Here is a 27,988-nt window from a genome sequence, read left to right on the forward strand (position 1 = left end):
CCCCCTTCCCCCCGCCCCGTACGCGTGCTTCTCACTGCTGTGGCCTCTCCCGTTGCGGAGCGCAGGCTCAGGACGCGCAGGCTCAACGGCCGTGGCTCACGGGCCCAGCCGCTCCACGGCATGTGGGATCTTCCCGGACCGGGGCACGAACCCGTGTCTCCTGCATCGGCAGGCAGACTCTCAACCACTGCGCCACCAGGGAAGCCCGAGGAGGGCTTTTAACATTCCAGATTTTAATACCCATTCCTCCCATTCCCCCAGCTTTGCTTTCTGTCCTTATCGTCACTTTCAGGAGGCCAGGCCAGTGTCTTCAAGCCTTTGGTTTGATTCCAACATTCAGTGTTTATTGGAATATTGTTGAAATGAAAATGAATTAGACTATCTCAAGGACACTTCTTTCTTTCTTTCTTGCTTTCTTTCTTTCTCTCTTTTTTTTCTGGCATCACAGAAAGATTTTTATTACTTTTTATTGTTGAATGAGAAGGAAACAAATTTAAATGGTTCAAGTTTAAATGGATGGTTCTTAAGTAATCATTTGGAAGACCAATATATCATTTTACACTGTGAACTATGTGCCCATATGGGTGAACTGGAAACCACGGGGAAAGGACACTTATTTCTTAATATTTTTTTTCTTTGCATTAACCCCAGTGTAGGTTAAAATAAAATAGTTGAAACATACTTTAAAAACTTATTTTGTTCTAACATACTAACATACTTTAAAAACTTAACATACTTTAAACATACTTTAAAAACTTTACTAACATACTTTAAACATACTTTAAAACATACTTTAAAAACTTATTTTGTTCATTTAAAAAAAATTGGAATATAGTTGCTTTATCGTGTTATGTTTTTACTTTCTACTGTACAGCCAAGTGAGTCAGCTATAGTATACATATATCCCCTCCTGTTTGGATTTCCTTCCCATTTAGGTCACTGCAGAGCATTGAGTAGAGTTCCCTGTGCTATACAGTAGGTTCTCATTAGTTATCTATTTTATACATATTATATCAATAGCGTTTATGTGTCAATCCTCATCTCCCAATTCATCCCACCACCCCCCCTTCCCCCTTTGTGTCCATACATTTGTTCTCTTCGTCTGTGTCTGCTTTGGAAATAAAATCATCTATACCATTTTTTTAGATTCCACATACACGTGTTAGTATACGATACTTGTTTTTCTCTTTCTGACTTACTTCACTCTGTATGATAGTCTCTGTTTCCATCCACATCTCTGCAAATAACCCAATTTCGTTCCTTTTAATGGCTGAGTAATATTCCATTGTATATATGTACCACATCTTTATCCATTCCTCTGTTGATGGACATTTAGGTTGCTTCCATGTCCTGGCTATTGTAAGTAGTGCTACAGTGAACATTGGGGTGCATGTGTCTTTTTTTTTTTTTTAACATCTTTAGTGGAGTATAATTGCTCTCCAATGGGGTGTTAGTTTCTGTTTTATAACAAAGTGAATCAGCTATACATATACATATGTCCCCATATCTCATCCTTCTTGCGTCTCCCTCCCACCCTCCCTATCCCACCCCTCTAGGTAGTCACAAAGCACCAAGCTGATCTCCCTGTGCTATGCGGCTGTTCCCACTAGCTAGCTATTTCACATTTGGTAGTATATATGAGTCCATGACACTCTCTCACTTCGTCTCAGCTTACCCTTCCCCCTCCGTGTGTCCTCAAGTCCATTCTCTACTTCTGCATCTTTATTCCTGTCCTGCCCCTAGGTTCTTCATAACCTTTTTTTTTTTTTTTTTTTTCCAGCTTTGCTTTCTGTCCTTATCGTCACTTTCAGGAGGCCAGGCCAGTGTCTTCAAGCCTTTGGTTTGATTCCAACATTCAGTGTTTATTGGAATATTGTTGAAATGAAAATGAATTAGACTATCTCAAGGACACTTCTTTCTTTCTTTCTTGCTTTCTTTCTTTCTCTCTTTTTTTTCTGGCATCACAGAAAGATTTTTATTACTTTTTATTGTTGAATGAGAAGGAAACAAATTTAAATGGTTCAAGTTTAAATGGATGGTTCTTAAGTAATCATTTGGAAGACCAATATATCATTTTACACTGTGAACTATGTGCCCATATGGGTGAACTGGAAACCACGGGGAAAGGACACTTATTTCTTAATATTTTTTTTCTTTGCATTAACCCCAGTGTAGGTTAAAATAAAATAGTTGAAACATACTTTAAAAACTTATTTTGTTCTAACATACTAACATACTTTAAAAACTTAACATACTTTAAACATACTTTAAAAACTTTACTAACATACTTTAAACATACTTTAAAACATACTTTAAAAACTTATTTTGTTCATTTAAAAAAAATTGGAATATAGTTGCTTTATCGTGTTATGTTTTTACTTTCTACTGTACAGCCAAGTGAGTCAGCTATAGTATACATATATCCCCTCCTGTTTGGATTTCCTTCCCATTTAGGTCACTGCAGAGCATTGAGTAGAGTTCCCTGTGCTATACAGTAGGTTCTCATTAGTTATCTATTTTATACATATTATATCAATAGCGTTTATGTGTCAATCCTCATCTCCCAATTCATCCCACCACCCCCCCTTCCCCCTTTGTGTCCATACATTTGTTCTCTTCGTCTGTGTCTGCTTTGGAAATAAAATCATCTATACCATTTTTTTAGATTCCACATACACGTGTTAGTATACGATACTTGTTTTTCTCTTTCTGACTTACTTCACTCTGTATGATAGTCTCTGTTTCCATCCACATCTCTGCAAATAACCCAATTTCGTTCCTTTTAATGGCTGAGTAATATTCCATTGTATATATGTACCACATCTTTATCCATTCCTCTGTTGATGGACATTTAGGTTGCTTCCATGTCCTGGCTATTGTAAGTAGTGCTACAGTGAACATTGGGGTGCATGTGTCTTTTTTTTTTTTTTAACATCTTTAGTGGAGTATAATTGCTCTCCAATGGGGTGTTAGTTTCTGTTTTATAACAAAGTGAATCGTTCTGACTGGAGTGAGGTGATACCTCATTGTCGTTTTGATTTGCATTTCTCTAATGATTAGTGATGTTGAGCATCCTTTCATGTGTTTGTTGGCAATCTGCATATCTTCTTTGGAGAAATGTCTGTTTAGGTCTTCAGCCCATTTTCGGATTGGGTTGTTTGTTATTTTGATATTGAGCTACATGAGCTGCTTGTAAATTTTGGAGATTAATCCTTTGTCAGTTGCTTCATTTGCAAATATTTTCTCCCATTCTGAGAGTTGTCTTTTCGTCTTGTTTATGTTCTCCTTTGCTGTGCAAAAGCTTTTAAGTTTCATTAGGTCACATTTGTTTATTTTTGTGCTTATTTCCATTTCTCTAGAGGATGGGTCTAAAAGGATCTTGCTGTTATTTATTTCATAGAGTGTTCTGCCTATGTTTTCCTCTAAGAGTTTAATAGTGTCTGGCCTTACACTTAGGTTTGTAATCCATTTTGAGTTTATTTTTGTGTATGGTGTTGGGGAGTGTTCTAATTTCATTCTTTTACATATAGCTATCCAGTTTTCCCAGCACCACTTATTGAAGAGTCTGTCTTTTCTCCATTGTATATTCTTGCCTCCTTTATCAAAAATAAGGTGACCATATGTGCGTAGGTTTATCTCTGGGCTTTCTGTCCTGTTCCATTGACCTATATTTCTGTTCTTGTGCCAGTACCATACTGTCTTGAGTATTGTACCCTTGTAGTACAGTCTGAAGTCCAGAAGCCTGATTCCTCCAGCTCTGTTGTTTTTCCTCAAGATTGCTTTGGCTATTCAGGGTCTTTTGTGTTTCCATAGAAATTGTGAAATTTTTTCTTCCAGTTCTGTGAAAAATGCCATTGGTGGTTTGATAAGGGTTGCACTGAATCTGTAGATTGCTTTAGGTAGTATAGTCATTTTAACAATGTTGATTCTTCCAATCCAAGAACATGGTATATCTCTCCATCTGTTTGTATCCTCTTTAATTTCTTTCATCAGTGTCTTATAGTTTTCTGCATACAGGTCTTTTGTCTCCTTGGGTAGGTTTATTCCTAGGCATTTTATTCATTTTGTTGCAGTGGTAAATGGGAGTGTTTCCTTAATTTCTCTTTCAGAATTTTCATCATTAGTGTAGAGGAATGCAAGAGATTCCTGTGCATTAATTTTGTATCCTGCAACTTTACCAAATTCATTGATTAGCTCTAGTAGTTTTCTGGTAGCATCCTTAGGATTCTCTATGTATAGTATCATGTCATCTGCAAACAGTGACAGCTTTACTTCTTCTTTTCTGATTTGGATTCCTTTTATTTCTTTTTCTTCTCTGATTGCTGTGGCTAAAACTTCCAAAACTATGTTGAATAATAGTGGTGAGAGTGGGCAACCTTGTCTCGTTCCTGATTTTAGAGGAAATCGTTTCAGTTTTTCACCATTGAGAACGATGTTGGCTGCGGGTTTGTCATACATGGCCTTTATTATGTTGAGGTAAGTTCCTTCTGTGCCTATTTTCTGGAGGGTTTTCAGCTTAATTGGTTGTTGAATTTTGTCAAAAGCTTTTTCTGTATCTACTGAGATGATCATACGGTTTTTCTCTTTCAATTTGTTAATATGGTTTATCACGTTGATTGATTTGCATATATTGAAGAATCCTTGCATTCCTGGGATAAACCTCACTTGATCATGGTGTATGATCCTTTTAATGTGCTGTTGGATTCTGTTTGCTAATATCTTGTTGAGGATTTTTGCAGTGATATTGGCCTGTAGTTTTCTTTTTCTGTGACATCTTTGTCTGGTTTTGGTGTCAGGGTGATAGTGGCCTCATAGAATGAGTTTGGGAGTGTTCCTCCCTCTGCTATATTTTGGAAGAGTTTGGAAGGATAGGTGTTAGCTCTTCTCTAAATGTTTGATAGAATTTGCCTGTGAAGCCATCTGGTCCTGGGCTTTTGTTTGTCAGAAGATTTTTAATCACAGTCTCAATTTCAGGGCTTGTGATTGGTCTGTGTATATTTTCTATTTCTTCCTGGTTCAGTCTCGGAAGGTTGTGCTTTTTTAAGGATTTGTCTGTTTCTTCCAGGTTGTCCATTTTATTGGCGTATAGTTGCTTGTAGTGATCCCTCATGATCCTTTGCATTTCTGCAGTGTCAGTTGTCACTTCTCCTTTTTCATTTCTAATTCTACTGATTTGAGTCTTCTCCCTTTTTTCTTGATGAGTCTGGCTAATGGTTTATCAATTTTGTTTATCTTCTCAAAGAACCAGCTTTTAGTTTTACTGAACCATGCCATCATTTCCTTCATTTCTTTTTCACTTATTTCTGATCTGATCTTTATCATTTCTTTCCTTCTGCTAACTTTGGGGGTTTTTTGTTCTTCTTTCTCTAATTGCTTTAGGTGCAAGTTTAGGTTGTTTATTCGAGATGTTTCTTGTTTCTTGAGGCAGGATTGTATTGCTATAAACTTCCCTCTTAGAACTGCTTTTGCTGCATCCCATAGGTTTTGGGTCGTTTTGTTTTCATTGTCATTTGTTTCCAGTTTTGTTTTTGATTTCCTCTTTGATTTCTTCAGTGATCTCTTGGTTATTAAGTAGTGTGTTGTTTAGCCTGCATGTGTTTGTATTTCTTACAGATTTTTTCCTATAATTGATACCTTGTCTCATAGCATTGTGGTCGGAAAAGATACTTGATACAATTTCAATTTTCTTAAATTTACCAAGGCTTGATTTGTGACCTAAGATATGACCTAACCTGGAGAATGTTCCATGAGCACTTGAGAAGAAAGTGTATTCTGTTGTTTTTGGATGGAATGTCCTATAAATATCAATTAAGTCCATCTTGTTTAATGTATCATTTAAAGCTTGTGTTTCCTTATTTATTTTCATTTTGGATGATCTGTCCATTGTTGAAAGTGGGGTGTTAAAGTCCCCTACTATGTTTGTGTTACTGTCAATTTCCCCTTTTGTGGCTGTTAGCATTTGCCTTATGTATTGAGGTGCTCCTATGTTGGGTGCCTAATTATTTACAGTTGTTATATCTTCTTCTTGGATTGGTCCCTTTATCATTATGTACTGTCCTTCTTTGTCTCTTCTAATAGTCTTTATTGTAAAGTCTATTTTGTCAGATATGAGAATTACTACTCCAGTTTTCTTTTGATTTCCATTTGCATGGAATATCTTTTTCCATCCCCTCACTTTCAGTCTGTATGTGTCCCTAGGTCTGAAGTGGGTCTCTTGTGGACAGCATATATACGGGTCTTGTTTTTGTATCCATTCAGCCAGTCTGTGTCTTTTGGTGGGAGCATTTAAGCCATTTGCATTTAAGGTAATTATCGATATGTATGTTCCTATTCCCATTTTCTTAATTGTTTTGGGTTTGTTTTTGTAGGTCTTTTCCTCCTCTTGTGTTTCCTGCCTAGAGAATTTCCTTTAGCACTTGTTGTAACGCTGGTGTGGTGGTGCTGAATTCTCTTAGCTTTTGCTTGTCTGTAAAGCTTTTAATTTCTCCAGCGAATCTGAATGAGATCTTTGCTAGCTAGAGTAATCTTGGTTGTAGGTTTTTCCCTTTCATCACTTTAAATATGTCCTGCCACTCCCTTCTGGCTTGCGGAGTTTCTGCTGAAAGATCAGCTGTTAACCTTACGGGGATTCCCTTGTATGTTATTTGTTGTTTTTCCCCTTGCTGCTTTTAATATTTATTCTTTGTACTTAATTTTTGATAGTTTGATTAATATGTGTCTTGGTGTATTTCTCCTTGGATTTATCCTGTATGGGACTCTCTGTGCTTCCTGGACTTGATTAACTATTTCTTTTCCCATATTAGGGAAATTTTCAACTACAATCTCTTGAAATATATTCTGCGTCACTTTCTTTTTCTCCTCTTCTTCTAAGACCCCTATATTTCGAATGTTGGTGTGTTTAATGTTGTCCCACAAGTCTCTGAGACTGTCCTCAATTCTTTTCATTCTTTTTTCCTTATTCTGCTCTGCAGCAGTTTATTCCGGGTCACCTATCTGTCCTTCTGCCTCAGTTATTCTGCTATCGATTCCTTTTTGAGAATTTTTAATTTCATTTATTGTGTTGTTCATCATTGTTTGTTTGTTCTTTACTTCTTCTAGGTCCTTGTTAAATGTTTCTTGTATTTTCTCCATTCTATTTCCAAGAGTTTGAGTCATCTGTACTTTCGTTACTCTGAATTCTTTCTCAGGTAGACTGCCTATTTCCTCTTCATTTGTTTGGTCTGGTGGGTTTTTACCTTGCTCCTTCATCTGCTTTGTGTTTCTCTGTCTTCTCATTTTGCTTAACTTAGTGTGTTTGGTGTCTCCTTTTCACAGGCTGCAGGTTCATAGTTCCCGTTGTTTTTGGTGTCTGCCCCCAGTGGGTAAGGTTGGTTCAGTGGCTTGTGTAGGCTTCCTGGTGGAGGTGACTAGTTCCTGTGTTCTGGTGTATGAGGCTAGATCTTGTGTTTCTGCTGGGCAGGACCGCCTCCGGTGGTGTGTTTTGGGGGTGTCTGTGACCTTATTATGATTTTAGGCAGCCTCTCTGCTTATGGTTGGGGTTGTGTTCCTGTCTTTCTAGTTGTTTGGCATAGGGTGTCCAGCACTGTAGCTTGCTGGTCATTGAGTGGAGCTGGGTCGTAGCATTGAGATGGAAATCTCTGGGGAGTTTTCACCGTTTGATATTACATGGAGCTGGGATGTCTCTGGCGGACCAATGTCCTGGGTTCGGCTCTCCCACCTCAGAGGCACAGGCTTGACACCCAGCCAGAGCACCAAGACCCTGTCAGCACATGGCTCGGAAATAAAGGGAGAAAAAAAGAGAGAAAGAAAGAAAAATAAAATAAAATAAAATAATTAAAATAAAAAATAATTATTAAACTAAAAAAATTTTAAAGTAATAAAAAAAGAAAAAGGAAAAAAAAGAAAGAAGAGAGGAGCCAAACCAGAAAGCAAATCCAGCAATGATAAGAAGCGCTGAAAACTGTACTAAAAACAGAAACAAAAACAAAAAAAATGGACAGACAGAACCCTAGGACAAATGTTAAAAGCAAAGCTATACAGACAAAATCACACACAGAAGCATACACATACACACTCACAAAAAAGAGAAAAAGGGATAAAAACTCAAAGTCCACCTCCTCACTTTGGGATGATTCGTTGTCTATTCAGGTATTCCACAGATGCAGGGTACATCAAGTTGATTGTGGAGATTTAATCCGCTGCTCCTGAGGCTGCTGGGAGAGATTTCCCTTTCTCTTCTTTGTTCGCACAGCTCCCGGGGTTCACCTTTGGATTTGGCCCCGCCTCTGCGTGTAGGCCACCTGAGGGCATCTGTTCTTCCCTTAGACGGGACGAGGTTAAAGCACAGCTGATTTGGGGGCTCTGGCTCCCTCAGGCCCGGGGGAAGGAGGGGTACGGATGCCGGATGAGCCTGCGGCGGCAGAGGCTGGCGTGACGTTACAACAGCCTGAGGCGCGCTGTGTGTTCTCCGGGCGAAGTTGTCCCTTGATCACGGGACCCTGGCAGTGGCGGGCTGCACAGGCTCCCGGGAGGGGAGGTGTGGAGAGTGACCTGTGCTCGCACACAGGCTTCTTGGTGGCGGCAGCAGCAGCCTTAGCGTCTCATGCCCGGCTCTGGGGTCCGCACTGATAGCCGCGGCTCACACCCGTCTCTGGAGCTCCTATAAGCCGAGCTCTTAATCCCCTCTCCTCGCGCACCCTGAAACAGTGGTCTCTTGCCTCTTAGGCAGGTCCAGACTTTTTCCCGGACTCCCTCCCTGCTGGCTGTGGCGCACTAGCCCTCTTCAGGCTGTGTTCACGCAGCCAACCCCCCCACCGCCACCCACCCCGGCGGGTGAGCAGACAAGCCTCTTGGGCTGGTGAGTGCCGGTCGGCACCGATCCTCTGTGCGGGAATCTCTCCACTTTGCCCTCCGCACCCCTGTTGCTGCGCTCTCCTCTGTGGCTCCGAAGCATCCCCCTCCGTCTCTGCCAGTGAAGGGGCCTCATAGTGTGTGGAAACTTTTCCTCCTTCACAGCTCCCTCCCACTGGTGCAGGTCCCGTCCCTATTCTCTTGTCTCTGTCTTTTCTTTTTTCTTTTGCCCTACCCAGGTACGTGGGGACTTTCTTGCCTTTTGGGAGGTCTGAGGTCTTCCTCCAGCGTTCAGTAGGTGTTCTGTAGGAGTTGTTCCACATGTAGATGTATTTCTGATGTATTTGTGGGGAGGAAGGTGATCTCCACGTCTTACTCTTCCGCCATCTTGAAGGTCTCCCTCCCATGTTTCTTTCTGAATTATGGTTTTCTCTGGGTATATGCCCAGTAGTGGGATTGCTGGGACATATGGTAGTTCTATTTTTAGTTTTATAAAATTAATTAATTAATTAATTAATTTTTGGCTGTGCTGGGTCTTCGCTTCTGTGCGAGGGCTTTCTCTAGTTGGGCCATGCGGGGGCCACTCTTCATTGCGGTGCGCGGGCCTCTCACTATCGCGGCTTCTCTTGTTGCGGAGCATACGCTCCAGACGCGCAGGCTCAGTAGTTGTGGCTCACAGGCCCAGCTGCTCTGTGGCATGTGGGATCCTCCCAGACCAGGGCTCGAACCCGTGTCCCCTGCATTGGCAGGCAGATTCTCAACCACTGCATCACCAGGGAAGCCCTATTTTTAGTTTTTTAAGAAATCTCCATACTGTTCTACATAGTGGCTATACCAATTTACATTGCCACCAACAGTGTAGGAGGGTTCCCTTTTTACCACACCCTCTCCAGCATTCATCGTTAATAGATTTTTTGATGGTGGCCATTCTGAGTGTTGTGAGATGATATCTCATTGTAGGTTTGATTTGCATTTCTCTAATGATTAGTGATGTTGAGCATCTTTTCATGTGTTTGTTGGCAAGCTGTATATCTTTGGAGAAATGTCTATTTAGGTCTTCTGCCCTTTTTTGATTGGGTTGTTTCTTTTGTTTATTTTTGATAATTTGTCTTTGAAGGACTAAAATAGAAGGCTTAGGGCTAGAGCCTCATATATTTAAATATATTAATAGAGATAGTTTGTGACTTTATAAATACCTGGATGCATTTTCTTCTAGCTATATAGACTCTTTACAATACTGCTCTGTGGTGAGGAGTGATGCTGGTGGTTACTTGTAGTCATGATACATTTTCATAGCACGCAACTACCATTACCTGTTTAATTATGTTACCTACTTAATAATCCATTTAAAACCTGGGCTATAAATCAGAAGTGGCTGCCATGATAAAGGAAGATTTAATGGTTGCAAATTTATTATTTTGTACCGTGGTTTTTAACCATTTTTAGATCTTGGAAGTCTTTTGAAAATCTTGTGAAGTCAACTGGATCTTTTCCCCAATTGGGCTCACACATACAAAGTGTTGCAGAAAATTCAGGAGATTTAGAGGATTCCCCTCTCCCCCGCCCCTTCCCCCAGCCCATTCAAGGATGACCCAATTTTAAACTCATGATTTTGGAGCTCAAATGTATACTTAAAGTGGTCCAGTCATTCAGTCCTTCAACCATTCATTCATGAGCTAGGCTCTAGGCATTGTGAGCGGCACTAATTTTTAACTCTCCTGACGGTAATAATCTTGTTCAAATTCAAGAGCGCATTTTCATCTCGAAATTAAAAGCATAACTCACATACTGCATGTCGATAACTTATGCTTTTTATGGATTTAGGACTAATTTGGTGTGTCCCAAGAGGATAAACAGCAACTACTGAGTTTTATCCATATTTCTCTTGCTTTAATACAGCTTTTCTTAATTTCCCTTTAGTTATCCATTTTCATTCTTATCTTTGTAATTAGTCACACCATTATAGTCACATCATCATTCCCCCTAAATCTTTATTTCTAACATTTCTTTGTGCTTCAATATAGCAATCATCTTCAGTGCTACACAGTGTTCTACTAAATAGATGTACGTCTCTAATGTTGGACATAAAGGTTATTTCCAGTTTTACACTCTTTGGAGAATGTTGCAAATGACTGCTTTAAGTAGTTTTTTCAGTCTTGTCTTAGATTAGTTTCTTAGGATAGATTCTCAAGGACGAGAGCAATGGTTCATTCATTCATGACATTTTTATTAAGCACCTGTTGTGTGCTAGGCAGGGTCAAAGGCTTGGCCTTTTCCATGACACTTGATTTGCTTTGACATTCTTTCCATTTGTGATAGAGAACTACTTAACCAGTTGACTTGACTATTAATTGTCCAGCCTAATAGATCCTTGCTTCCTCATTACTCATGGTGAATGTTTAGTAGTACACTAAATGTTTAGAAGTATACTAAAGCATAAGGAAGGCAGATCTGAAGATATGGCAGTGTGTGGCTAAGTGAGATGTACATGCCTTTAGAACTATTTGCTGTTTGGATTATTTACACAATTCAACATTCTTTTGATGTGATGATAATTGAGAGATGAAGCTTTGACCAAAAGAGAGGTTTAGAACACTGTGCAGAGTTAAACATCTTAGGTTAGATAATCACTAAATCACTCAAAAATTTAAATTTAAATTTGGTTAAAGCAAAACCAAAGCATACAGTTTTATTATATATCCAAACCTTTATTTTGTGAACATTTATTGGATGCCCCATATGTGCCAAGAAAACAAATGTGAATATGACATTGCATATTCCTAATTAGTGGGAAGAGACATATATGTAAATAAATACTTGCTGCAGCCCATGATGGGCACCATAAGAGTCTTAATGTGTCAGAGAGTTCAGAGGAACAGAAGTTTGTGTCCTTTTACCCAGATTTTTTTTTTTTCCTGGTACGCGGGCCTCTCACTGTTGTGGCCTCTCCCATTACGGAGCACAGGCTCCGGACACGCAGGCTCAGCGGCCATGGCTCACGGGCCCAGCCGCTCCGCAGCATGTGGGATCTTTCCGGACCGGGGCACGAACCCATGTCCCTCGCATCGGCAAGCGGACTCTCAACCACTGCGCCACCAGGGAAGCCCTGCCCATATTTTTAATTACAGAAGACATTCTTCTCCTTCCCTCCCCTCCCCTCCCCTCCTCTCACCCTCTCCCTCTCCCTCTCCCTCTCTCTCTCTCTCTCTCTCTCTCTTTTTTTTATTAATTTTTATTGAAGTATAGTTGTCCTTCCTCCCTCCCTCCTTGCCTCCCTCCCTGCCTCCCCTCCTTCCTTGGTTTACTTTCACATCTTGGGAGAGGAAAATAAAGCTTGTTACAGAGTACAGTAAATATAAATGATGCACTTGGGATGAAAGCTCAACTCAGTTTCTGAAATACACATATAGTTTAATGAAGATTCAGAAACAAGTAATTAAAAGATTTTTGCTCTTATACGTGGTCCTCTCACTGCTGTGGCCTCTCCCATTGCGGAGCACAGGCTCCGGGCGCGCAGGCCCAGCGGCCGTGGCTCACGGGCCCAGCCGCTCCGCGGCATGTGGGATCTTCCCGGACCAGGGCACGAACCCATGTCCCCTGCATCGACAGGCGGACTCTCAACAACTGCGCCACTAGGGAAACCCAATTTTTGCTCTTTTGATTACAGTATGACTGGCTGGTTGAAGAGAAGTCATTGGTTGATGATTATTTGAAAAGTCACCAGTTTCTTTGTAATCATAATTTTTAATAATCATTGGAAGGAACAAAGGTAAAATAATATAAATGTGCATGCTGTAATTAGCCATAGCAAAAATGTTCTATGATAATTTTTTTTTTCAGTCATCTAAGCTAAAGGAGAGCAGAAGAGGTAGTCTGCCCACTTTTCTAGAACACTGTAGTGGAGCCTGACAGCCTGGGTTCAGTCATAGCTGCTGGTTACTAATGGTAACCTCAGATCTCCACATCCATGCTTCTAGTTCCTCAGTGGTAAATTGGGGAATGACAGTACCCACTTCAGTGCTGCTCTGTGCTCATCTTAGTCCACCTCAGAGCAACATTTGCTGCTGTTGTCCTCTTTTTTCTTCTTAAGACACTCCTCTCTCCTAGCTCCTAAGACCCCCCCCTACTCTACTGTTTTCTTCTCCTACCTCCTACTCCTTTTCATTTGCCTTTTTTTGCCTTTTTTTTTTTTTTTTCCTGTCTGGTTTCTAAATGTTGGATACCTCAGGGTCCTTTCCCTTCTTTCTATTCATTCCTTTCCAAGGAGGTCCCTTAGTCCCATGGCTTTAAATATCATCTGCATGCTGCTGAGTCCCTGTATGTCTCCAGTCCTGACCTGTCCAGCTCTGAGGTACAGATTCATGTGTCTGATTGGCTCCTGAATATTGCTCCTTTAACATATTTCTAACTGGATCTCTGGATCTCCCCACCAAGGCAAGGAAACAAAGAAAACTTCCCTTTCCCAGTCATCTCCATCTTTGGTAAATGACCTTACATCTGTGACTCATCCTTTAATCTTTCCTTTCGTTCACCCCGTACATCCAAGCCAGCAGCAAATACTACCTCCAGAATATATTTTGAATCATTCTATTTCTGTCTTCTCTGCTAGCCATCATCATGTCTTGCCACTTCCACAGACTTCTAACTTGTCCCCTTCCTGTCTGTTCTATACATAGCTGCCAGAGTGATTTTTTTTTTTAAAGTAAAAATCAAACCATTTCACTTCCCTGTTTAGATCCACTGGTGGCTTCCCATTGAGCTTAGAATAAAATCAAATCTTCTTTCCAGAGCTTACACATCTGGGTTTAATTTCCATATCTAGAAAATAGGGATAATCATGACTTTAACTAGAATATGAACTCCTGGAAGGCACAGATTTTTCTCTGCTTTGTTCATTGCTGTTGTCCCAGTGCCCAGAACAGTGTGTGCATATAATGGGCACTTAATAATTATTTGTTGAATGAGTAAACACATTCAGATTACATGGGCCTCCAGAAGCCTTTCTTTTTCCCTCTTTCAGAGCAACATATCATAGCTTCGTATTTTCTACTTTATACAGAAAGTCCAGCAAAGGCTTCTGGTGCAATCTCTCCCCCCACACGCCTCCTTTTTTTTTTCTGGCCCACAGTGGCGGCTTGCAGGATCTTAGTTCCCCAACCAGGGATTGAACCCGGGCCCTCCTCAGAGTCCTAACCACTGGACCACCAGGGAATTCCCTCCCCACCCCTGTTTTATTTTTTAGATCTGAGGATACATTTGGGTCATTAGGAGAGGATAGATAAGTAATAGAACCAGAAACAGAATAGAAATTGGAAGGAACCCTGGGTAGGTTACTGCAAAACAGTAGCAACAGCATTTTAAAAATAAGCATTTTACTATAGAAATCTTGGAATATATGCAGAAATAGTAGAATAGTATAATGAATCCTCGTCTCTTCATAGCCCAGTTTCAACAGTTATCAACTCATGGCCATTCTTTGAGCATCCAGGATTTAATCTGGAAATTTCCCATGGTAAAGAAATACCTGGTCTATAGAAATTTGTATTACAGATGTATCTTACCCTGGGCATTGTTACTATTTTGTAAACCAACTGAGAACAGATTAGATATGATTTTAAGAACTTCAGTTTCTGAAATATCTTTTCTGATTTGCTTTTTGTAGATGCCTGAAATTTTACTATTAGTATAACTGTAAATTTGCAAATCGTGAATAAGCCTGAGAAGGGAAATACATGAAGCCCATTAACAGTTATTTATATTTTAGTATAAACTGATTAATTAGGAGCACGCTTGACTGATAATTAACGAAGCACAAGCTTTGATAGGAGGCATAAGATCACAGGGACCTGGGTGAGGGAGGCCTTATAAGGACTACAAGTACTGGTCAAGAGGGTGCTGCTCTGCTATTTTCCATCTTTTCCTGGAGGTGGTTCTGGCCTCAAAGCCTATAGAAAGAGTTCTCCTTCCAGTCTGGTGGTGTTCCTGTCATCTGTCGTCTGGGTTCCCTTCTGCTGGCTGCAAAGACCTTGTGTAAGGCTGCTGAGGAGGTGATTCCATTCCAGCTAACTCTGCTGCTTGTTTATTTTTAGGTGTCTTGCAATATATTCAGAACTCTCCCTCCTAGTGACAGCAATGAATTTGATCCAGAAGAAGATGAACCTACCCTTGAGGCATCGTGGCCACACTTACAGGTACTTTGAACTACTATTTGTTATAAAAGAAAGATCCATTAACTCATTAGCTGATTAGCATGGGAATTCCTTGAAGGCCTTATTCACCAAGAAATCAAATTAGAGTACATTACTGGAAAGCTAGAGAATGCTTTTTATGTTTCTTACTGTTGATAATTAGGATGCCAAAAGAATCAAATAATAAGCATTATAATGCTTTAGGGTGGGCCCTCCTGGGTTGCATGCTCAGCCAGCTGTATTTATTAGAGCTTCTGTGTGATGCTTCCTGCTGGAGGCTCAAACAAGAACAGAACTATGTTCACATTAATATTAGTTAGATGTGATTAGGTCACAGAGTACGTACCTCATTTTCAGCAGTTAGGTACCCGGGGGGACTTTGAATGCCTGTCTTCAAGATAACCACGAATGTGTTTCTTTAGCCTGGAAGGGCAAAATCAAATTGCAATAGCTATTTCACAGTGTTGTAAGGAAGAGCAATAGCTGAGAAAAATCTTGTGCAAAGGCCAATTTTGCACTCTTGCACTGAGAAGGCCATGTTTTCCAATCATCCTCATGTGCCAGGACAGATTAGGACCACCCCTGCATCTCCTTTCCCAGCACCAGGCCCATTTGTATTGTATTTACTTATCCATACCAGACCTTTTCCATCCTCCTTTCCTGGCTGCCTTCTTTCAAGACCAGCATTTCTCAAATGAGTAGAACAAGGAAATGTGAGTGTACTGAACCTCAAAGCCATTTTTCCATTCAGTTAGAATGTCCTCAGAGGCTGGGTGACAGCTAGTGAGGAGGGAAGGGATGGTAGAGAAGGAATATGACCTTGTCCATTTTCACCGTAAGGCAGAAGTCACTGCATCTTTGTAGAAGTGTGCTCACGGTTACTAGTTGACTTTCTGAAGGGCAGAAAACTATGCAGCAGGGAGATAAGCCCTAGAGATATTCTAAGGGTTTATTTTTTTCCCCACTTCAGAATTATTGACATAAATTTGCAGCTTTCCCTGTCCTGCTTTGGAAGCTCAAGGTTGCTGCAGATACACATGTAATGCTCTTTCCCCTAGTTATGTGGAGAGCTTTTAGGGGCTGTGTTTTCTCAACTCTTACCTAGGCATGTAATACATATGTATTCCTGCTACCAATGCCAAAATACAGAGTAAATTAGTTAAAACATTGTAGTTGATTTACTATCTTAGATGCTTGATTTTTTTTTTTTATAAGGTGCCAGACATACTATCTTTAATCTAAGAAATTTGCAAAACTACTTGTGCTTTTCATGGTGTATCCCAGATTGTGACAAAAAATCCAAAAAGAAAACAAAACATGGAATTACTGTTTTGAATGGATGGACTTTTTGTCATGTCTTATTCTTGATGCTTGGCACCAGTTCACAGAAGTGCAGTATAGCCTGGAAGAAATTTAAAAAACAAAGCAAACAAAAAAGATACTTTTCTCAGAAAAGTCCTGCATCTTGTGGTTGAAAAGACAGGGAAGGAGATGTCTTCAAAGCTTCAACTTGTTGTCTTGTCTACATCCTGAGGAAGAGAGAGTAGTCCATTCTTGCCATTTGCAGGAGCTTTTTGAATACTCTAAATCATGATCGCCATAGATATAAATTTCCCTAAAGTATGATAAACTTTATCATACTCAATATTTAACTCAATATTTCAGTTAATCCTTGCTAAGCTTAATGACTCTATAAAATATGGGTCTAAATTAATTTCTAAAGCTATTAAGCAGAATTCTGCCAAAAATCTTGAGCTTACACTGTGTCTTTACTACAGGAACATTAACCATTAGTTCATCTGCAATGCTTAAAACCAAAGCAACAGTGAGGAGTGATGCTGAGACCTGTACCCTTAATGGATCTGAAGTCACAAACTGTGTTCCAAAACAGGCTGGTTTCATCTGTGTTGACATCTTGTTTCAGCCTATAGTCCTCTCTCCCCTTCTTTAGCTCAGGGGGAAACATGACATAGGCTGGATCAGGTAAAGAAGCCTGTAAGAGAAAAGAATGAATATATGTATATGTATAACAATCACTTTGCTGTACACCTGAAACTAAAGTAACATTATAAATCAACTATACTCCAATAAAATTAAAATTAATTAAAAAAAAAGAAATCTACTCTTAAAATTCACAAATCAACCTTCATTCATAGCAAAGGCCAAGTCAGAAGACACTGTCTTTTGCTTTATGGAAGTATTTGTACTGGCTCCTGACTTGTCTCACGAATTCTGTGTTTTCTTTGTATATTCTGACTCCACAAATCAGTCACCTTTCCATTTTCACTAATAAGTGGTTTTAGTACTGGCAAGAGCCCTCGTTGAATGTTTAAGAAAACTTCTTTTCTGTTCGTGATAGGTCGTTCATGTCGTGGTGACCCATCACTAAATTCAACATTTTACTTTATGATTGATCCAACAATCGATCTTTCCAGACCCAAACAGCACTTTATTCAGCCTTTTCACTTTTTCTTAACTCCAGCATTAGCAGTGTGCTGCTGATTCTGGCCCACATTTTGCAAGGAAGCACGGTGTTTATTACCAAATCTCTGACAATAGTAGAGAACAACAAAATCACATTATGGTTGTTGGGTGGTTGGCTAGGCTCATTGCCTCACTGTCTGCTCCTGCACACTATGATTTTAACTGTGGCTCGTATAGAATTACTCATTACAACAAATCATGGATCTTTGAGGATATTTAAAAATAAGAAAAAGTATTAAATCTACAAATTTTTAGTTCACATATGTCAAAAGATCTACTGTATGTGTGTCATTTGATCTTTTCTATTATCTGCGTTGGTATCTTTTAAACTGGTATCCCATGGTTACCATGGTTATTTTTTGCATATTTTTTGAAATTGGGTCTGTTTTTCTAGTAGAATACGATTTTGTAGGACTTCCATTTACAATTAAGGGATTGTTTTTAATGCTCTACACTGGAGACTGAAAAACCAGAATACTAAAGTCTTTTTACTCGTGTTCCTTGAAGAATTCACTTATGTGACCTTGAAAAGTAATTTATCCTCTGCAGTCCCTAGTCTTTCCCTTTAGAAACTCAAGGGAGATTTTTGATTCTGAGGTAAAATCTGTCTCTTAAAGTAGAGAACATTTATGCGTATTAATTAATATGTCTGAAGTGTTTCCACCAAATTTTTTAAACCATAACTGCTTTCAAGGGACCAGAGGGGAGAGGACATTTTGCCAATCCCACTGGAAAGCCCTGCTTGCCCACAAGTCAGGCCTGGAAGATGAGAATCTCTCCACTTTGTAGGAATCAAAAGAGAGATGAAACCCCTGTTTATGGGTTATTTGAACAAGGCTGATGTTCTGTTTGTAAAACCAAGAGTTGAAAGATTAGTTTATCGGAAAAAGAACAATCCTTCTAGGGGGTGTTTGAACTCAGGCATTATTATGACTAGAAGTACAACTTGGCAATGTTCAGACCACTGGGAAAGAAGTTTCTTCTGAATTCAGAGTTCCAGAGAGAAAAACATAGTTTTATAAAGAAGTAAAATCCTAATGTGAATACCTAATATTAAGTGTTAGAGTCTGAAGTCACAAGGTCACTGTGTGACACATTTAGGTTAGTGGTATCTAAACCCTTAGGGGGGACCTGAGACCTAATTGTCAGTGGCCTGCAAGGTCAAAAGTAGTTTTATAATAATACTGTATTATTTGCTTCTTTCACTGTGTTGACATTTGCACTAATATTTGTAAAAGCAGTGGTGGTTGAAATTGCTGTTAGCACAAATAAGGCAATTGTGCCAGTCTAGTAGTCATATTCTTCACTGCCATGCACTTACAATTAAAAAAAAAAAAGCCAATTTCAATCAAGAATGTCCTTGAAGAAGCAGCAAAAATTATTAATTTTATTAAATCTTGACCTTTGAGTACACATTAAAGATAATATTCTTCATGATGAAATGGGAAGTATGCATAAAGTACATATGCTGCATACTGAATAGTTGTCTTGTGCTAAAACATTTGTGTGATTGTTTGAGCTGCAAGCTAAACTAGCTGTTTTTTCATGAACTGTCATTTTTACTTGAAAGATACCTGACAAACTATGGTTGTTCTGACTTGGGTATTTGGTGGATGTTTTCTCTAAAACAAACAAACAATTGTTTTACTACTGATAAAATTGAAGCATTGAAGAAAAATTTAGAATTAGAATTTTGAAAAGCTGTATCTTTCCTTTATCTGTTACCTTGAGCTTTACAGCTCCCCAAAGCTTAAAGCCTTTTTTTTTATAAAGTTGGAGATATTAGGAATGTGACTTTTATTGATACTATGTAATGAAATGTGTCAACATTTGAAAAATCTCCGTAACTCAGTGAACCAATATTTTCCAGTTGGCCAATGAATGATGTTAGGCAGTCATGCATGGGTAAAGATCATCCAAAGTGCAAGATAGATGATTGGAATTTAGTTTAATGGTATGAAAAATTCATTGATACAGTTTCAGATTCTACAACTGCAACTTTTCTTCAAGAAATGACTCTCAAGTTCTGGTGTAGTATCAAAGAAAAGTATCCGCGATTATGTGAAAAAACTATGAACATACTCTCCCTTTTTCATACTAGTAGATTTGTGTGAAGCTTGATTTTCTTTATATACTTTAACCAAAACAGTATATTACGACAGCTTGAATATGGAGACAGATAAGATTCTGTCTTTTCTTTTCTTTTCTTTTCTTTTTTTTTTGCGGTACGGGGGCCTCTCACTGTTGCGGCCTCTCCCATTGTGGAGCACAGGCAGGTCAGCGGCCGTGGCTCACGGGCCCAGCCGCTCCGTGGCATGTGGGATCCTCCCGGACCGGGGCACAAACCCGTGTCCCCTGCATCGGCAGGCGGACTCTTAACCACTGCGCCCCCAGGGAAGCCCAAAATTCTGTCTTTTCATATGCTGTTAAAGAGACTTACAAAAATAAAAAAACTGCTTCTCTTCCTAGTAACTTTTTTGGAAAATAAATTTATTTTTCACAAAAATATGTTAGTTATGTTAACATGCGATATATTTTATTGTTCTAAAATAATAAGTATATTAAATTTTCTCAATTTTTATTTCTACTTTCATATATATAGCTCATGTAAACAGAAAGCTTTTTTGAGTCTTCAATAATTTTTCAGTGTAAAGGAGTGAGACTAAAAAGTTTGAGAATGCTGTTTTAGACAATAATGACAGTAATGACAGTGGTGATATGTGTTAATCACTGTGCAGAGGGCAATATATCTATAAAAAATCACATTAATCTCAGGGATTATCATCCCCATTATACAGCTGAAGCAAAAGACTTTTAGAGAAATTAACTTGCCTAGGGTCACACAGTTAGTAAGGGGTAGAGCTAGGCTTTCAACCCAGTGTCTACCTGTCTCTTGAAAGTCCTGGTTTTGATATACTGTTGTATACTACACCAGGATTTAATGTTTAACATAGATTTATTTTGCAAAGAGTGTAAACATGATCCCCCATGGTTTATTAAAACGGTTATTTGAGGTTGACTCTGCAGATGAGAGTATTCTTACTCTTTGCAGATGAGAATATCCTGATACACCATCATACATTGCTTAGAGGAGTGTAAATTGCCATAAACTCTCTAAAAGGAAATTGGTAATGAATGTTGAAAATCCTGACATGTTTGGATATCTTTTGATCTAACAATTCTACTTTTAGAAATATTTCCTCATGAAATAATTGAACATGTGCACACTGATGCATGTTATGTAATGTACATTCTGGCATAATTTAATAGAGAAGTAATTTAAAAACTACTTAAGTGTCTAAGCATAGGATATTGGTTAATTATGAGTATTGGAATTATTCATTATAAATATGTATAATGGACTGCTTGCAGCTTGAGAATGATGGCTTAGATATTGTTGGCATAAATTGTCCACAATATATTGTTTAGATGGTAAAAGTAGTTTTAAAACTATATTTTATATATATATATATTTATAGTACATTGGTATATTATAGAAGTATAGAGAAAAATTGGGAGTTTTATACATTAAAGTGTTAACAGTGGTTAACTCTTAATGGTGAGATTATGGGAGATTTTTATTTGCTCTCTGGCTGTGTTTCCAGATTTTACATTTAAAAAGTTAAAAATCACAACAGCAGCTGTGAGCTACAAGAAAGGCTGGCACTGCTAGTTGAATGATATTAAAACCTACTAAACCCCTTGTCAATTTTAGTATTAGAGCTTTTTAAGGTTTTTGATACTATTCTCAGTGAATTATATTTTGAAATTAACGATAACCTATTTGTTGCAGCTTGTATATGAGTTTTTCATACGATTTTTGGAAAGCCAAGAATTCCAACCCAGCATTGCCAAAAAATACATAGATCAGAAATTTGTATTACAGGTAAGCACATTATTGTTTATTTGTTTTTCAGTTGATAACACTTTATCTCATTTTCTCTCATTTTCTCTTGATGTTTGTTACAAAATCTTACAGTGACAGTTATATCACCCTGTAAACAAATATATACACATAAGTTATTTTTCATTATTGCCTGTTAAAAGTAATAGGTACCTCTTTAATTTATTGTGCTGGAAATTAATTACATTTTAAACAACAAGGAATGCTAATGCCTAAATCCCTGCAGTTTTCTTTCTTAAAGTTTAATTATAAAGGAATTTCATTTGTATAACCCTAGTTTGTGTGAATCCTTATGTAAGCTTGAAAACTTTTATTTGCATAAGGATTTTAAACTATTTCATTCATCTGTTAAAGCTGAGTAGGCATGGTCTAGAGCATAGGTAAGCTTTAATAAATAGTCAAAGTCAGGGTACTGGTGAGCTTTCACAGCTAGGAAGTAGCACAGCTTAACACCTTAAGATTCCCTTGAAGAGATTACCTCTCACCTATCTGTTTGCAACTTTTCAGGATGCTTACGTACTTTTCTTGATTTGTCATTTTACATTTTATAACTGTAAATCATATACTTTTACCCCGGAATTGGGTACCTTCATGGCCCTGAATATTTAGGTAGTATCTCCTTGCTCTTGTTAACATTCATCTATAAAGAATGCATACTTGAGCCAACTGATGTATGGATTGTTGTAACTCCTTTCTAGGTGATTAATGAGATGCCTTATGTGGAAAAGAATAAATATCTCCTAGTGAGCCAATATGCAGAACTTCAAATTTAAAGCATTACTTTGGAGAAAATTGATCTCCTATGCCTTACTTGGATAAAGGTTGATAACCTCGGTGATGACCTCATTCCTTAAATTAATACATTTAGAATTCTGGACATCCTAGGTTGAGAAGCCTTGGAAAAGTGAGATTTGATATATAGCTAGAGAGGTAGTAGATAAATAGGTAGATTCATGGATCACTGGGAAATAGATTGATCCAGACCCTTATCCCAAGTAGGTAAAATGCATTTCAGGCAAAACAAAAGCAAGACATAACAGGTCTGTGTTTGTATTGGAAAGTCCTTGCATTTCTGTAGCACTGTATAGTTGTCAGAGCACCTTTGCATGCATTATTTAACTTGATTTATACAGCGATCTAGAGGAGACATGGCTAAGTTTTGTGCCCATTTTATAGATGAATAAATCTGAGGTCTAGAAAAGTTATCCAGGCTTCCCCAGCACATTTCCTATTCTGGTTTTCTGTCCATTAAACCACGATGCCTCCTTGTGATTCCCTTTACCATAACTTGGAATGACTTCAATGCAGGAGTAGCCCCCATCTCTCAACACTGATGAAAAACAAGGTTCTCTTACATTTATGGTAAATTAAAGTGCCCGAGAGGATCGGATAATGATTCAAGAGTAGACACTGTGTTTAGTTGACATGGAAACAGTAAATCCTGCAAAGGGCCCAGTCAGTGTGCTCTCCGTGGTTGGTGGGTACTGATAAAGCTCCTAAAATTAAAACAATGGAGAAACCCAGACTTGGAAGGGACATTTTGGGTTGTCTCTTCTAGTTCTTTACGCCGTGAATCAGTTTTCTTTGAGACCCTGATGAGGGGTGACCTCTCCTTGCCCTTTTTCAGTGAGAAAGGGCCACATACTCAGGTAGATTGTTCCATTTTTGTTAGAAAGTTATTTTTTATGTTGAATCTCCTTATACCTGATACCTTTTGGCCTTATTTCTTCAGAAGAGTCCCTTAGTATATCACTAGCCCAGGCATAACCTTTCAGGTCTTAGAACACAGCTTTTGTATTTACCTCTTGCCTCTTTTTCTCTAAAACAGCAGTTACAACTCAAATGCCTATAGGCTCATTTATAATAGTCTGATGGCCAGATGTCAGACAATAGGAGGCAGACCAGCTCCTACTGAAGGGAGCTTTGACTATACCTCTTTTTTCAGTATTGCCAGACTTTTTTTTTTTCCAAGAGAAATTTTTTTCTCCTAAATTCAGTTTTTCTGTGAAATTTTCTGATAGTTTTAAAATCCTGTTCAGAATGAATTAAAGCCATTTGCCTTCTGGATCTAGCCTACCAGCTGTCAGTGTGTGTTCTCTGCTGTAGACTGAGTCCTTAGTTCTGTCAACCCTGTCTCATTTGTCAGTTTTTGGTCTTCAACATGTGTCCGTTTGTCTTCAAGGATGACATCTGTGTCTGAAAACAGTGCCCTGAGCCTGGTCAATCCAATGCAGCTTAGAGTTGGGGGTCTCCATTCCCTTGTCTGGATGCTGGGCTTCTTAAAGGGGAAGTCTCATTAGCTCTTCTTGCTGTTCCATGACACTGCTAACTTAGGTTAATAAGCTTGTGGTCTTAACTGACTTCTAATTTAGTTTTACACATGTTGTCATAAACCCGTTTTCGTTTTCCCTTGTTCATTTTACAGTTTGCTTTTTTATCTAGGTGTAGGATTTGACATGTATTCCTATGGAATATCTTATCTCCCCAGCCTTCTGAAGTCTTTCTGGATCTTGATTCTGTCATTCACCTTATTCACTGTGCCTTCCAGTCACATTTGTGATTACTAGCGATTGGTCTCATTTGAAGCCATTGATTAAAATTGTTAAACTAGCCAGGACCCAGGATAGAGGCCTGTGGCATGCCTTTAGCAACTTCCCTTTATTTTAGCACAGATTCACTAATAACAGTGTTTGGATTCCCTCCTTGAGCCAGTTAGAAATTTACCCTAGGCTGGGGGCTTCCCTGGTGGCACTGTGGTTAAGAATCCACCTGCCAATGCAGGGGACACGGGTTTGAGCCCTGGTCCAGGAGGATCTCACATGCTGCGGAGCAACTAAGCCCATGCACCACAACTACTGAGCCTGCACTCTGGAGCCCACGAGCCACAACTGCTGAGCCCTCGTGCCACAGCTACTGAAGCCCACGCACCTAGAGCCTGTGCTCCGCAACAAAAGGAGCCACCACAATGAGAAGCCCGTGCAGCACAATGAAGAGTAGCTCCCCCGCCGCCCCCGCTCACAGCAACTAGAGAAAGCCTGTGCACAGCAACGAAGACCCAACACAGCCCAAAATTACATAAATAAATAAATAATTTTTTAAAAAAAAGTATCTTAAAAAAAAAGAAAAAGAAATTTACCCTAGGATGTCCTCATCCTCGCATTTAAGATTTTTGTTTATAAGGAGAGTGTAGAGACTTCATCAGATGTGATGGTAGAAGCCAGGACTTCATGTTTACAGCATTCCCCTCCTCCATGGGCCTTGGAACTTTATCATAAAAGGAATGCCAGAATTCCCAGCTCTCCAGTGGTTAGGACTCTGCACTCTCACTGCCAAGGGCCTGGGTTCGATCCCTGGTCAGGGAACTAAGATCCCTCAAGCTGCGGGCACGGCCAAAAAGAATAATAATAATAAAGAAAAAGAAATAAAAAGGAACGCCATTCGTCTGCCACGGGGCATTAGTGAACTTCTGGGGGCTACTATTGGTTTACTGGTAATGTTGCCCTAAGTACTTGCAAATCATGGCATTGATCATCTGTCCCCAAGTTTTGTGAGAGACAAGTAATAAAGTATAAATAGTGAAGCTCATCTACTTATGCTTTATGTTTTCAGTCCCTGCCTCATTTTTTCAACTTTTTTGCCTTCTTTGTCTTCCCTCTGCTGGATCTGTTGATGAGCTCAGCCTTTAGACCAGGGCTCACCTCAGTGCCTGCATCAGTTATGAAAGGGTCAGGCAGGGTATTGGTGGAATTAACGTCACCACTGAGTGGTACTTGAATGTAATCATGTGACTAACCAGTGAACTAATTTTCATGATGGGGATAAGCTCTGGTTGCCTATCAGCTGCCATCTTCCAAATTACCCTGTTCATTCATGTTCATAACCTGTAAAGTTGGCCTCCTATTCCTTTTCCTTCCCTAAGTTTGCCCCAACACCTTCTAGGAGTGGGGAATCAATCCCCTGCCTGCTTCTCCTAAGCTTCCTTCTTCAAGAGTTTTGGTCCCGACTTGAGACCTGATGGCAATGGGTGAGCCTTTTGGAGCTCGAGCATTACTGCTGAGATTCTATCCTGTTATCCCCCATCCCACCCTACCATCCTCTTCCTTTGACCACCATGCCTTAACTGTCCTTGAGCTGGCAGGTCCTTCGTATGTCTGTACCATCTAGTCAGCTCATTCGTTTTGCACACCCTCAGTTTTGCCTCTTTTTTCTCTACTGCATGGACTCCCAGGGTGCTACCTGGACCTAGCCTGGTTTTCTTGTGCCATGGGAACCCTCATACTTTTCCCTATTGCAAATCAGGATGACATTCACCTTATTCCTTTTCTTTGAGCAGATTTCTTATTCTCTGTGGATTCTCAAAGATCTCAAAAAGAGTTTTCAACTCAGAACTCTTTTATTTAGTAAGACATAACTTATTCTAGCCACAAGATTTACACTTACTTTCTGTAGCAGCTAGCTGTATTCTTTACAGTCTGTTCTGACTCTGATTCCTGCATCCCCAAAAGCAAAATAAGAATTGGGCTATTTTGGGCTTCCCTGGTGGTGCAGTGGTTGAGAGTCCGCCTGCCTATGCAGGGGACACGGGTTTGTGCCCTGGTCCGGGAGGATCCCACAAGCCGCGGAGCGGCTGGGCCTGTGAGCCATGGCCGCTGAGCCTGCGCGTCCAGAGCCTGTGCTCTGCAACGGGAGAGGCCACAACTGTGAGAGGCCCGTGTAACCAAAAAAAAAAAAAGAATTGGGCTATTTTAACAGGATGTAGTGAAGAGAAACTTAGAAGGCTCTGGACTGGAATCCTTACTCCCCTATGTACTCTAAGTATATTTTAGGAGCTAAGAATATGAGCTGTGGGATAAGAAGAAACTGCATTCAAGCCCTGGCTTTTCTGCTTACTTGCAATGTGACTTTCAGCAAGTTAATACACTTGCTACCAAGCACGAGTTTCCTCATTCATGACATGGGGATAACAGAATAAGTGAGATACTGTTCAGTAAAATAAGATATACCCCCAAACTGACAACTGTTAAATCTTCTTAATTGAATTGGCACTATGGATACAAACACAGGCTCCCTACCTTCAGTCTTAAACAGGTACTGAAAACTTGTTAATTTAGATAGATAAAATAGATAATTAACTATTCTAAGCCTCAGTGTTTTCTTCTATAAAATGACAATAACAGTCGTCTTTCTTACAAGTTACAAAAAAATAGGCTGTTATGATGATAAAATAATATGACTTGTATATATGTCTGCTGGTAGCATATATGGGGCCTAATAGTTGCTCATTAAATATCAGTTCCTCTTTTCACATCCTCATATTATATTACCTGTCCACATTGGTAGGATGTCTTATTTTTCTTGATTCCAATATTAGTTTTAAAACTTCCACCTTTTAAAACAAAATTTTAAAATTTATGTGAAACTTACAATAAAAATTTTGCAAAGAAGGCTTGAATAAATGCAGAAATGTAACGTAATCCTAGGTGGGAAGACTTGCCATCATAAAAATGCCCATAGACTCTCCAAATTAATCTGTACATTTAGTGCAATTCTAATTAAAATTTCAGTAGTTTTTCTATTTGAAAATTTCAGAGTTCATGAAATAAAAAGTTTTTGAAAAAGAAAAACTAGTGATACTTTATTAGACATTAAAACATACTGTAAAGGTACATTAATTAAAACAGCATGGTATGGGTACAGGAGACTGGAACATAGTAGAGGCTTGGGTGGAAAAGACCCTTTTTAGTATGCTATAAAACTCATAAAAATATATGAATAAATAGATAAGATAGATACCTACCTACATAGATATATATTAAATTGGTATAATGCTCTGAAGAGGAGATCTGGTAGAATTCTATTGACTTAGATTGTGACTGAGCAATTCCGTGAGAAGTAGATGTGTACACCAAGCAATATGTACAAGGATATTGAATGTATCATTGTTAATGATTATTAGAAAATTGGAAACAATTTAAAAGTTCTTCAGTAGGGGTTGGTTGAATAAACTGTGGACATTCATTTAAGGAAATATTCATCAGTCTATAAAAAGAATGAGATAGAACTACACATGATCTGTTTTTAAGTGAAACATGCACATTATGGAACAGTATGATATTTTGAACCTGAGTCTGTTATTTTTAGGGGAAAGGAATGTTTGTCTCTGCACTAAAAATTTTGGAAGGAGATACACCACGTTTTTATTAATTGTCTGGTGGGGTGTGAGATTATGTGTGATGATCTTTACTTTCTAATTTCTATTTTTTGCATTTAAATAGTGAACATGTATGTTATAATCAATAAGAATAGTCAAAATATTTCACTTACAGCTACATTCTCATTTTGTTGCCTTGCATTTTTGTAAAACTCAGCTGATTCTGTTCATTAATCTTCCCAAGACTATGTTTTATAAGACTATGTCATTCTTTTATACTTAACATTTTTTTGTATTTCCTTCCTTTTATCATTTGTGTATGTCCTTTTAAAGTCTGAAGCTCAGTGGCAAGCTTCCTGTATTGCCTCAAGGGCCTCTTTCAATACCTGTCGTTTTAATTCCTCAGCAGGA

At 39.0% G+C, this 27,988-nt stretch overlaps 1 protein-coding gene across 3 annotated transcripts in view; it reads left to right on the top strand.

The window, feature by feature from the left end:
• Window positions 1–27,988, top strand: part of PPP2R5E (protein phosphatase 2 regulatory subunit B'epsilon) — a 150,831-nt gene that overhangs the window by 96,663 nt on the left and 26,180 nt on the right. For all 3 annotated transcript variants that reach the window (XM_007460068.1, XM_007460069.1, XM_007460070.1), the window contains exons 4-5: window positions 14,940–15,041; window positions 21,316–21,408. In XM_007460068.1, coding sequence (XP_007460130.1) covers window positions 14,940–15,041; window positions 21,316–21,408 — 195 coding nt within the window. The remainder of the gene's footprint in view (window positions 1–14,939; window positions 15,042–21,315; window positions 21,409–27,988) is intronic.

Source organism: Lipotes vexillifer, unplaced genomic scaffold, assembly GCF_000442215.2.
Source record: "Lipotes vexillifer unplaced genomic scaffold, Lipotes_vexillifer_v1.1 scaffold672, whole genome shotgun sequence".
Classification (NCBI taxonomy): domain Eukaryota; kingdom Metazoa; phylum Chordata; class Mammalia; order Artiodactyla; family Lipotidae; genus Lipotes; species Lipotes vexillifer.